The sequence below is a fragment of the Gymnodraco acuticeps genome, unplaced genomic scaffold, assembly GCF_902827175.1.
Source record: "Gymnodraco acuticeps unplaced genomic scaffold, fGymAcu1.1, whole genome shotgun sequence".
NCBI classification, from domain to species: domain Eukaryota; kingdom Metazoa; phylum Chordata; class Actinopteri; order Perciformes; family Bathydraconidae; genus Gymnodraco; species Gymnodraco acuticeps.
The window spans coordinates 51,733-65,000 of NW_022990751.1; the positions used below are offsets into that span (position 1 = coordinate 51,733).

A 13,268-nucleotide genomic window follows, 5' to 3' on the forward strand; every position below is an offset into this window, starting at 1 on the left:
TGAATCACATTCTGCTTCAAACATGCTTTCTAACTAATGTAACTCTCTGTGTTCTTGTCAGACGGAGAGGGAGAAGTCGACCGGAGCCGGCTGGTTCGGCATGAAAGCCCCGGAGCTGACTCAGGAGCTGAAGGCCGACCTGCAGGTGCTGAAGATGAGAGGCTCCATGGACTCCAAGAGGTTCTACAAGAAGAACGACAGAGACGGATTCCCCAAATATTTCCAGGTCGGTGGAAGAAAACAAACACCTGCTGCTCAGACTCTCTTAGAAACAGACAGTATTCAAGCACAAGGGTTGGTAGTCTGGATAAGTAACTGCATGTTGCCGTATCAAGCTTCTAATAATCTGCAACACAGGTTTTTTGTCACATGCACACTTGTTAAAGCTTAGTTTGGGCAATGGACATCTTGAAGGTCTCCTATTATACTATTTTTAGGCATACATTATAAGTTTCAGTGTAAAGCCCGCCCACATATCCGATATTACGTCAGATCGGCAGCAAATCTGGATCAGCTCCGTTGTTCCCCCGTTTTTAGAGATGTGGGTACGGAGGAAACGAGGGTTTTATTTTCTGACCCTGCGTGAGTTCCCCGACACCGGGGACACACATAGATGTAGAGAAGACATACAAAAGTGCATTCTGCATGATAGGAGACCTTTTAATGCTGCGCTTCCATTACAGTTTAGTAGCTGGGGCGGTTACTATAGTAACGCAGTGTAGGCGGAGCCGTGACGTCATCTTCAATGAGAACCACAGAAAACCAACACAGCCGTTAGCTCTTAGCCCTCAGAGCTCACAGCTCCTCATATCTGTTCAGAAACTAGACAGAAGTGAAACAAGTACAAACCACAGACTGCCTGTGTCATGGAGAATACAGTCGCTGCTTTATTTATGTCTGTAGGTCGTTGTTGTGAGTGTGGACGGTCGGAGCATATACTGCGTTAGCTTAGCCAAGCTCCATTCAGAAAACACGCATTTTAAAAGGGTTTCTCGCCTGCCGTCTGTCTGCAGACTTGTCAAAGCATTAATTCATGGTTTTTACTAACCGGTATCAGTATGTTGTTACTTCGGCATCATTTAGAAACGTGTATTACAATTAAATCACGGTCAAATATGTTCATCTTGTTGTAGTTGTAGCCCCCTGGCCAGCGATTCTCTCTCTAGTTTAGCATACTCAGCCCGGTTGTTGGCCCGGAAAGAACCTCGATTTTGAAGAGACAGAAAACTGTGGAAAAGTACCCGTTAGCCGGAACTACGCCGAGTGGAAACGCAACAAAAAACGGGCCGGGCACCACGGCACGCTTAAACCGCGCTGCAGTGGAAATGCGCCATTAGAGTCTCAGGCTCCTCCATCAATGCAAAATATGATATGAAAAAGAAATCCATGATGTCATACACATAATGGAGCAAGTAGGTTACGGGAATAAGAACAATATTTACAAAAAATAGAACAAGATGTGAAATTAAACTTTATATTTTACAGTAGAAAAACAAGTGTTCTGTAATGTTTACGGACAGATACAGGAAAACATGCCGACTGCAATAACCCTTAACATTTAATATTCCATTCCTCACTCACTTCATGTATATATAATATCCTGCTTTATATGTTGTTACTGTAAATTCTAATTCAACATTTTGAATTAGAATGTATTTCTATTTGAGATGTTTACATGTTGTATTGTTATTTCAAGTCTTTTAATTTCTCTATGTGCAATGCCTTGTGTTTTTATGCTGCTGCGACGCAAACATGTCCCAAATAAATAGGTGACTACTCACAGGAGATATATTTATAAATGTTGAGTGTAATGGTTTGTAACGTGTGTTTCAGGTGGGCACGGTGGTGGACAATCCCATCGACTTCTATCATTCCCGAGTCCCCATGAAACAGAGGAAGCGGACCATGGTGGAGGAGCTGCTCAACGACGCCGAGTTCAGACAGTGAGTAACACAAACTTAAGCATCACAATATTTTGCCTCGTGTGACAGTGAATTGTCAGGGATACCTGGGTTACGGTCGAATTGTCCAAAAATCTCCTATCGTCTTTTCCTATCCACTATTCCTCGACCTCTGAGTGAAACCTCACAGGTCGAGGCGGGGACCCTGGGTTTTTTTTCACGACACAGTGTCTCAGGGGATCTTAATATTTAAGAACCTATTAATGTGTTATACCAGATTAACGGAAATAATCTCGGCTAACTGACGATACAAACCATTTTTACGGTTTTACGGTTGATCCATAGGTTTTTAACGTCTCTATATAAAAAAATGATTTCCATAATTCCATTTTAATGTAAAAATCGGAGAGGAAGAGGTTTTTTTTGCTAAATCTGTCTAAAAAGGTCAAATATCACTTGTTTTGCATCAATCTTGATACAGGGTACTTATTATGTTGTACTTTGGATTCCTAAAGCTTTTAGTCTACTAACCCATCATCCAAGGTTAGTTTTCACTAAGTACAACATTTTTTTTGGACGGACACAATAATTTACAGTTTTTTACCATGTTCAATCTGAATTTTCTTTAAAATAAAACACATCTATATTGATTCTGACTTTTCTACATCCATCTCACAGGTTTATCCTTACTTTGAGAAGAAAGATTATTAATTTAACCCTTTTAGAAGATATGGTCATTTGTTCTGGGAATGTCATTTTCGAGCCTGAGACCTGAAAAACAGGGATGGGGTTCAACAGGTTAAGGAATAGTGGATAGGAGAATTCAAAAGGACTTAGGAGAAGAGACTGCGGTGCTTTGAGAATCCGACTGCACTTTCACATGGATGTATAATAAGTACTGGATACAGCGTGGTAGGCGGGGCCTCGTTCATTCCTATGAGAGCTGCTCATTGGCGCATGATGACAAAATGGCCCAACAGCAGAAAGCTTGCACATCTTCCGGCGCAGACTGAAAACTCATCTCTTTCGACTCCACTTCGAGCGATAGAACTATTAACAAAGCACTTTTATACTAATTAAGGACTGGCTTATCTAAAGCCAGTTGAGTAGCACTTGAAATGTTTGGCTCTATGAAACCTGATGTACTTTATGATTCTGTTTTCTTCAAGGTTGTATTTTGTTGGTCGAACGCACTTATTGTAAGTCGCTCTGGATAAAAGCGTCAGCTAAATGCAATGTAATGAAAGTATTCATATAATCCGTTGTTATTGTGCGTCCATGGGTAAAGGTAAAACTCATGTAGTGCTGAACACGTCACATGAACGTGCCGGGCGGCGCGGTCCCGTGGGTTGGATGCGCGTTCATAATGCCGAGGAAAATAACTCTCAGAATAACGTTATTAGCACATTTGACAACTTGAGGACCGAATGTTTTTAATGAGGGCTAAACAAACGTTCATACTGGGTAGTTTATTTAGTTTAAAAACAATCATCCAACGAGTTACAGATGTCTCTTTCCCAATGTTAGTCAATGGGAAAAAGTCTTTCCGGGCCCAGCGACTGATACGTGTAGTACCGCCGTTTGGCCACAACGAATATTTTCCTCAAGAGTCCGGCGCACCTCCTGGGGGCTTGGACTTTCAGTATCGATTTATTTATGATGTCATGAATGTGCGTCTGCTGCTGTGGGGAAACTAGTTCTCTATACAGCGGACTACAACATGGATGTATAATAAGAACGGCGGACTCCTGTAAACTCATCTAGAGACTCTGCGCTCTGATGCTGTTGTGTTTTATAAACGTGCACAACAGAGAAACATTTATTCCTTATGACCGAGGTTGGAATTGAAATAAAAAAGTGAAGTGAAATGTATGCTTGTCGTAAAGGAAGGTCCAGTGGTTCCTAAGCTAAAGGAGGTTATAAAGGAAGTTTCAAAGCTCCTTTCCTATCATCTAGAGCAGTGCTTCTCAAAGTGTGGTCCGTGAGCGCCCCCTAGTGGTCCGTGAGTATATTGGTAAAATTTCACATTTGAAATTAAGTAATTTAAGTTTTTCGCACTCTCGCGGGAATATCTCCGCAATGGAGCGAGCGTAAGTTTCACTTTCGATTGCATGATATAACCCAGATAAACACCTTCATCACACATGTTGCCACTTGTTTATACTATTTTCAGGCGATTTGTAAAAAACGATGTGTTTTTTTATATTTGTGGAGTTAGGTGGTCCTCGAGTGTTTTTGTATTGGTTAAGTGTCCTTGGTATGAACAAGTTTGAGAAACACTGATCTAGAGCCGGGGTTCCTATTTCGCAGCCCGGCAGTAACACCTCCGAAATAGCTGTGAGTTTATCGTAATATTTGCAGAATTATAAATATATCATAATATTTAAAAAAAAAAGTGTTTAATTTTTGCACCTATACCAGTCATATTATTTCCTCCAGTAGCCTAGTTAATCTTTCACCAGATAACCGTTGAAAATGGCTTTTATGATGTTCCGAGGGATTCGGCGGCTCAGCCTGGTCTCAGCCTCTCGTGCGCACGAGAAAGTTACCGGTGCTCCAAGTAGGAAGAGGAGCACAGGAGACAACCGTTTCATTGCAGACTGTTATGTTTATGTGGGGAAATGGCAGTGCATACATTATTTGAGATATATTTCAAACTCAGACTTCATTTTAAGGACATGTCGGCCAGGGGTGTAGAGCTATATGTTTATTTTATTAGCTTTTCTTTTTAATGACTGATTTTAAATGCCATTTTCTTAATGTCTTTCATTTTTTTGTAAAGCACTTTGAATTGCCTTGTGTTGGAAAGTGCTATATGAATAGACTTGCCTTGCCTTTGTTTAAGCACCGAATTGGCAAAACAGGAGAGTAAACCAGTCTGCCTTGATCTATGGATTCATGTCCGGGACTCTCACGGTATCTGCTGCCCGCAGCTGTTTGAAGGAAAACCTCCTTCACTTCATGAAATGGCTGCAGGCAGCATCAGGAGGCAGCGGGACGTATACTCCGCCTCTGAGAAGTGCAGCACCAGCGCGCCGAGAGCGGTGCCTTTTTACGCACCGCCTTCGCTGTGTTTACCTTCATCAGAACAGCGAGTGACTGCAGGCTGCTACGTGTTAACCACACACACCTCTACACACACCTCTACACACATCGAACTGCCCGATTACGCATGATGGGTGTGTGTGCTCTGCTCAGCTCTGTGTTTGTGTCTGTCCGACACCGGCATTTGTTTTCAAATGACCATGAACAGTAATTGACACACATCTGGCTAACTCCATAGGTAGCCTATATGCAGGTGTTCCCAAAATAAATTAGTTTAATCTTAATCTCGATGTAGTGCTAAATGCTGTCGGACGTGCACCGGAACGAACGTCACTATCATAATATCTTCTGAAAACAAATGCCAGACACACACACACACACACACACACACACACACACACACACACACACACACACACACACACACACACACACACACACACACACACCTCCTTCATAATGCGCCTTCTCCTCGTTTTCTCATCACTGGATTATCCGTAAATCGTAAACAAAACCAAAACGTTGATTTATCTGTTTTCCCGTTTTGGTTTAAAAACTGAATAACGTCGGTTTTTTGGTTTTCCCGAAAAACCAAAAAACGACACCGGTTATTTTTTAAACGTTGTTAATATGTTTTGGATGCATATTGTTCTAGTATTTGTTCAGGCTGTTACATACAATTAGCCTCTGTTGCTACCTGCTGGTGAGTAAATATTCAAATCAGTTAAAATTGACAACCGGTCCGCGATTTTTTTTTAAATGTATCTGCCGGTCCTTGGCACGATAAAGGTTGGGAACTCCTGATCTAGAGCAGCGGTTCCCGACCTTTTTCAACTCACGGCCCACTTAAGAATCAAAAAATGTGTCGCGGCCCACATTCAACCACAAACAATACGGAGGCTAAATAAAGTTCTGATTGGACAATTTAGAACATGTGACACTTTGTAAATCCAGTAGAACAGACCGTTGCTAAGGACTGTAATGACCGTTGCTAAGGAGGATCGAGAAAGAGGTTTAAAAAAAAAAAATCTTAATAATAAATGTTTCCACAAAAATCATAATGTTCTGCAAATTATTTGGCGGAAAATATTGAATTTACATTTAAATCCCTTTCATATTTTATTTGGGCTTTTAGATGAAGACCGTACACAGTTAACAACTATTCTTCTGGCTGAAATACATATTTTTAAAAGTCAATCAAGGAGTAATCTTAATTTAAGGTGTTTGAAGAGTAGATTACAAATTTAAAAAAATGTGAAAAAAATTATTGCCACAATTATTTGGCGGCCCACTTGCAATGCCTTCGCGGACCACTAGGGGGCCGCGGCCCACAGGTTGGGAACCACTGATCTAGAGAATTCAAACGGCACTTATCATGGCTGCCACTTGGGTACTTCCGGGTCATTTCACTCCGTTAGGAAGGTTCCTAATCTAAGGCGACAATTCGACCGCAACCCTCGTGTATTTCATTACTGCAGATATACTTTATATTAAACGTACGATGCTCTTCTCTTCCCAGGAACAACAAGAAGAAGTACCAGCACATCGTGACGGAGCGAGCGGCGAAGGGAGCCGGCCGGAAGAACAAGAAGAAGAGCAAATTCCATAAGAAGTGTGTGAAGACGCCGTGTGATGAATTCTGAGCGCCGTCTCATTGATATTATCCTCCAGAGAAACAGGTTTTTTTGATCAAATGGACCGGTGTCTCCCGAATGTATTGCTGCACAGTAATCATAGTCTTTCTAAATCAAATGTTGAACATTAAAAAAAAAACAGCGACCAGCACAAACATTTTGTAATGGTTTTGTTGTAATTTAAACTCATCACTTCCTGATCACATGGCTATAACATGTAATATCAACACACTGTTCTTTATCAGCGCTACTTGTAAATGTATTTAAAATGTTGTGACCCCAGCATCTCCACCGAACAGTCGAGATGCTGGGGTCACAACATTTTAAATACATTTACATTTTCTAAACTTTAAGTTACTGCTTCTTTTGGTAATCGTGAGAGAAGCAGAGTAACACAAACTAAAGATTTAACCTGTTCCCCCGGGCGGAAAAACAGCGTCTGAGGGCTTCTTAATATTTAATAAACTATGAATGTTTCATATCCATGTAACGGGAAGAAACTCGGCTAACTGATTTATTATTTTTTTTAATGCAAAAAAGCCCCCAAGGTTAGCGCTGAGCTTCTGAATTAGCCACGAGCGAAAAAATCTTAAGGCCGTTGGCACAGAACTCTAGTTATACCGATCGATATACTTATCGGATCTGCACAAACAAGCTTAGCTAACATCCTGAGAGTCCACAGATTAGAGATATAACTCATCACTGAGCGATCCGAACTCGCGACAGGGGAAGCAAATACAGACAACACACGGAGATACGCTCGCCTTAGCTGTTATTCTGATCAAAAGTCGTGTTCAATGGCATTAAAACGAGAAACGCGGCTGAAGGTTAATCCATAGGTTAATCCAATGTGTCTGTCACTTTGAAATGTTTTTGATAATCCATAATTCAATTTGTATGCAAAAATCAGACAATAAAATGTAGCTGCTAATGGTAGCCACCAGAGTGTATCCAGCTTGGTTTTGGCTACTTGTCACTCTCACTCCTTATTTGGTAAGGTGTGTGTGTGTGTGTATTTGGAACCTCCCCTCGATTCCATTGGCTCTGACGGTTAGAAAGAGATGTCAATCATCAAAATCGACCGAGGGGTCAGAGATATGGAAAATGACCCCAGAAGTGTGTTTTCTTCTAAATCTCTCTTTAAAGGTCAAATTTCACTTGTTTTGCATCAATCTTAATACATGTTACTTATTATGTTGTACTTTGGATTCCTAAAGCTTTTAGTCTACTAACCCATCATCCAAGGTTAGTTTTCACTATAAATACAAAAATATCTTTTGGACGGACTCAATCATTTACAGTTTTTTTCTGTGTTCAATCTGAATTTTCTTTCAAATAAAAAACATCTATATTGAATCTGACTTTTCTACATCCAACTCACAGGTTCATCATTACTTTGAGAAGAAAGATTATTAATTTAACCCTTTTAGAAGATATGGTCATTTGTTCTGGGAATGTCATTTTAGAGCCTGAGACCTGGGTTGCGTTCCGATAATCCAAAAATCAGCTCCTAACGTCTAACCCTATCTCCTATTCCTTGACCTCTGAGTGAAAGGTCACGGGGTTAAGGGATAGTGGATAGGAGAATTCAAAAGGACTTAGGAGAAGAGACTGCGGTACTTTAGAGAATCCGACGTGTTTCTGATGCGCCAGCGGACGTCCTGAATGAGCGTCTGCTGCTGTGGGGAAACTATGGAGACTACAGTTCTCTATACAGCGGACTACAACATGGATGTTCAATAAGAACGAGGGACTCCTGTAAACTCATCTAGAGACTCTGTGCTCTGACGCTGTTGCTTTATGCTTTATGAACGGGGACAACAGAGAAACATATTCTTCAGGACCAAAGCTGGAATTTAAATAAAAAAGGAAAGTGAAACTTCTGCTCGTCCCCCTCTCCCTCCGGTCCACATTTATACACATGATCCCAATACGTATGATTGATGGAAAGATAAATCAATACAGATGTATTTATTATAAACGTTAGTCCTTAACATCTATCACTGTGTATATCACCATTCAAACATCTTTTAAAAGTTGAACAAACCCCACACAGCTCAGTAAAGACTGTGAGATGTTGACTTTATTTGATCATTTCAGTAAAAACTAACGTTCATATTTCTCTCTTTGATTATAATACTGATGAACGTTCAGAACAAAGCACTTTGGCAACTTACCACATACGTTTTAAAAAGCTTAATAAGCACCGTAACTTTCATGATATAATGCTGATCGCAAATGCTGCGGCTGCAATGCATTGTGGGGCAGCATTTTCTCCTCTCCTTTCGGTGAGGGAGGTCCAGTGGTTCCTAAGCTAAAGGAGGTTTGAAACCTCCTTTCTTTTCATTTGGAGAATTGGAACGGCCCTTATCATGGCTGCCACTGAGGGACTTCCGGGTCATTTCACTCGGTTAGGAAGGTTCCTAAGCTAAACGGACTATTGGAACGCAGCCCATGAAAACAGGGATGGGGTTCAACAGGTTAAGCAACATGATGACGCTGAATTTACAAAACATGCCGTCTCTGTAATGAGCCGCAAAGAGGAAGGAGAGGATACGCTGTGGAGGACATCTTTTAAATATACTCGAGCTCCTTCAGTCAGGAGTTAGTGTTTCATAACTGCTAATGCCAACAACAAAAACCATTTTGAACTCAATTCAAAATAAATGATTAATGTTATACTACATGTGCATGTTTCAGACATGTCATAAGCAATACAAGTTTTAAAAAATGCTTGAGGGTTATTAAAAGTATAAACTGCTGTGAAAAGAAGTATAGTTTTGTACTGCACTCGTGATGAATGTGAGTCAATGAGAGGAATAAATAGGGAAGGGAAATAAAATGACCAATAATGATATCCTAGCTGCACCAAAGAAAGCCCCAAACTATCACTATGACCTCTCTGTTCCTGCAGAATGGAAACTATGTTCCTTATTGATCATTTAAAATGTCATCGACTGCTTGTGTCGGTGATGAAGGTGTCATGAACCAGAGAAAAGGTTTTTCCACTCTTCACAGCTGAATGGTTTCTCTCCTGTGTGAGTACGATGGTGGCTCTTGAGATGACCTGTAGAGAATGACTTGTCGCACTCTTCACACCATGTTTGAATGAAATCTTCACACATCGTTCATTTTAAAGAGCTCTCACACACATTTCAGTGGAAGACTATGGATGAGAATGACCGTTTTAATTTATGTCTTTGATGCAGGATTACTTTTGCTCCTCGCCTTAAATCTCCTCAGTCTCTCGTGGCTCTGGCTACCTGCTTGTCTGTCTTTGTGTTGAGAGATGAGCTCTTAACAGCTTACATCTACCACGACACACACACACACACACACACACACACACAGCTTCTTTATACCTGAGCCAATTCCACACACAGCTTTAGAGACATTAGAGGACGTCTGCATTTGGCCTCACCATCCAGGAGGAAAAAGCCCAGCTGATGAGTGGGAGGGAAACACTGCTTTGAACGAAACCCCTGCAAATGTCCCGCCTTTCCAAAGGGTAACAACAACAACAACAACAACAACCAGGTGCTTGGAAAAGTGTGACACTAAAATCAAAAGGATGTAAATGAAGATGTGTGTGAGATGTTTACCTGAGTGACCCTGAGGTTAAGGTGTGTGTATCTACTACAGACTTTGAATTGGACGTATTGATTTAGAGTCGTTTAGCGGTGAAACGTCCGTATTGAAGCCTCTGTCGTTCGGTCCCCTTGTGCACAGACATTAAAAGGTTAAAGGTGGTCAACTTGGTGGTCCCGGGTGGTTTTGTGCGTCTGCAGAATCCTCCGGACTCTTCTGTGGATCTGCTCGCTGTAGGACGGACTGGTCCGTAGCCTGAGGGGAAAGAAACACAAAGGAATGTCAAATTCAAACCAATGAAAAGAGTTTGACTCGTATTTACCTGCCTTCATTTAGGCTGACACATAGGTTTGCTTTGATAGGAACAATTATATTGATGTCCAATAAAAAGTCATAAAATAGTTGCTGAAATAAAAAAGGCTTAGTAAGTCAAGAATATCAATGTATGTCTAAAAAAAACCTCAATCGTTTAGCATGTTGACAATATTAGTCAAATGTCAAAGTGTAGTATGTTGAAAAGAGTCATGGTATACTATGTTGAAAGTATCAGAAGTATGTCGTAAATCAGGGGGGTCAAACTCAAATACACAGTGGGCCAACATTTTAAAACCGGTACTACAGGGTGTCCGCGGGGTCTTAACAAGTATTACAAGTTGATAAATACATTTAGCGAAAATGAAGCCTATTAAAAAGTATTAAAGGGCATTTTCCAAGGTGTTACATTTTGTAGCTTGTTTTCAATAAGTATATAAAGTGTCCAAAGAGGTTGTGTTCTACAGTGTGCCTGAATGTAATCATGGCGTAGGTGTGTAGTGTGATTCTGTGTAGTTTATTGATGGCATCCCGTTGGGTTTGACGTCATCTGAACAGGACATCGCACGCTCACTGCTTGATAGCGCGAAGGTCCGTTTACGCCGGTTGTTAAACAACATCGTTATGGGGAAATGCAAGTCTGCGTCCAAATGGTTGGAAGATAAGGAGGAAGGACAATCAATACTGTATATAGTCAATGTGAGGTAAAGTGTGTCGCCAAGGTAACCGGTTAGAACTCCAAGTGGAGATGAGGTCTTAAAATGTATGGAGAGGGTCTTGAAAGGTCTTACATTTGACTTCAGGATTCCTGCATATACCTTGTACATGTGGAGGGCCGGACTGGTTCAATGTTTATTGCAGAACTTATTGAAATGAACTTATTGCACATATTAAACCTGGAACTAACAAAGCTTTAATGATTGCCTATAAAAACAACATTAAATAATCAGCTGCATTCATTTCTTATGGCTCTATCTGCAGCTTAGAGTCATTTCTTATGAGTACATTTCTCCACAGGCCAACAACAGCTTCAACAAAACTATTCCCCTCAAAGAGAAAACCAAACATGCCCTGTTGTCCTGAGAGAAAGTGCAGAAGGAAGCATCCATTGAACTCAGTGTGCTGCTCTGTGATGCTAGCTCAGATACTTGGCATCTCATCTTGGGTGCAAGGTCATCAATGTTTGGGCTCAGGCTCTGAGCGGAGGAGACCCTCAGGATGGAGTGAAGGTGTGCGTGCAATATACCGGAGGGCCAGATCTAATAGGAATTAGAAATTATCCTGCGGGCCGAAATTAAATCCACCAAGGGCCTGATTTGGCCCCCGGGCCTTGAGTTTGACATGTGTGTCGTAGAGTATGGTATAGTATGATGACAATATTGTAAAGAAACTTGTACAAATATGTAGAAAAAACTCATAGTATAGCATCTGCTAAAAATGAGATATTCAAGTATTATTGTAAGTATAGAATGTCCAAAAATATCAGAACAAATTGTCATAGTTTAGTATATTTAACCTCCAGAAAGAACATCATAGTTTATCGTTAAATAACGAGTATAGTATATCTAAAGTACAAGAAAAAAATAAATACTACAGTGTGTCAAAAAACGTCGTATGTTGACAAGATCTGAAAAAAAGCTCATGGCAAAGTAGCTTTAGTCCAGAAAATGTGGATAAATATAAAGTTACAATGGTACATGATACACAGACAAGCAGCACATTAGTAATGTTACGTGTAGCGCCGAGGCTTTGGAGCGTGTGTCGAGTAATCCCCGAAGCTTTTTGAGCCAGTGACGTCACCGATGACAAACGAAGCCTCGCTGCCAGTCGATACCACGTGACTGCTTCAGGAAGTGCTTTAGATCAGTTGAACCACAACGCTCATATTACCCATGGATGTGTAATAAGAACGATATTACCCTTCCTGTACCCGGGCCCGGTGACACGATGGAATCAAGAGAGCTCAGACCCTCACCTATAGAGGTCGGAACATGTCATCAGTATAAATAAATAAAAGCATAAATATAAGCATTAATAAAAGTAGGAATAAATACGGGAATACAGGGTGCAGTGTTTTCAGGGAGCTGCAGTGTGTGTGCTGTGGCTCAGCCGGAAAGCAGGTGACTCACACCTGCAGGGTTCCTGGTTCAACGACTCGTCAATACGTCTTTTTGTTTGTTTATAAAAGCTACAGCTAAATGAGATAATGTAGTTAATAAATGTATACTTTGATCTGGTTTGGCCTTTCTCCGGCTACAACATGGTTAAGTTTACGAATATTATTAAGGCAATACAAATCCCTCTTTGCAATGTTTGCCAGGCTCCTAGGCTTTTCAATCACAATCATTAAACTGGAATAAAAACAATATTGTTAACATGAAGATATGATTTTATGTTCGTTGTTTAGAGTTATTCTAAGGCTTTACTCAACGGGAACTCGATATGAGATAGATCAGTGTTTCTCAAACGTTTTCATACCAAGGACACTTAACCAATAAAAAAACACTCGAGGACCACCTAACTCCACAAATATCAAAAAACACATCGTTTTTTACAAATCGCCTGAAAATTGTACAAACAAGTGGCAACATGTGTGATGAAGGTGTTTATCTGGGCTATATCATGCAATCGAAAGTGAAACTTAAGCTCACTCCATTGCGGAGATATTCCCGCGAGAGTGCGGAAAACTTTAATGACTTAATTAATTTCAAATGTGACATTTTACCAATATACTCACGGACCACTAGGGGGCGCTCACGGACCACACTTTGAGAAGCACTGAGATAGA

At 40.7% G+C, this 13,268-nt stretch overlaps 2 protein-coding genes across 3 annotated transcripts in view; one reads left to right on the forward strand and one right to left on the reverse strand.

The window, feature by feature from the left end:
• Positions 1 to 6,794, forward strand: part of dnttip2 (deoxynucleotidyltransferase, terminal, interacting protein 2) — a 28,537-nt gene extending 21,743 nt beyond the window's left edge. The window contains exons 7-9 of the mRNA XM_034232234.1: positions 62 to 226; positions 1,834 to 1,943; positions 6,466 to 6,794. Of these exons, the coding sequence (XP_034088125.1) occupies positions 62 to 226; positions 1,834 to 1,943; positions 6,466 to 6,589 (399 nt within the window). The 3' untranslated portion in view covers positions 6,590 to 6,794. The remainder of the gene's footprint in view (positions 1 to 61; positions 227 to 1,833; positions 1,944 to 6,465) is intronic.
• spata6 (spermatogenesis associated 6) overlaps positions 5,353 to 13,268 on the reverse strand; it is a 38,484-nt gene continuing 30,568 nt past the window's right edge. Inside the window, exons 11-12 of one of the 2 annotated variants that reach the window (XR_004570617.1) lie at positions 9,902 to 10,423; positions 5,353 to 5,395 (exon numbers count right to left, since the gene is read on the reverse strand). Coding sequence is in view for 1 of the 2 variants with exons in the window: in XM_034232232.1 (XP_034088123.1) it covers positions 10,321 to 10,423 (103 nt within the window). In the remaining variant the exon portion in view is untranslated. Of the gene's footprint in view, positions 5,396 to 8,922; positions 10,424 to 13,268 lie in introns of those variants that run through there. The other variant, XM_034232232.1, reaches the window with a different exon arrangement.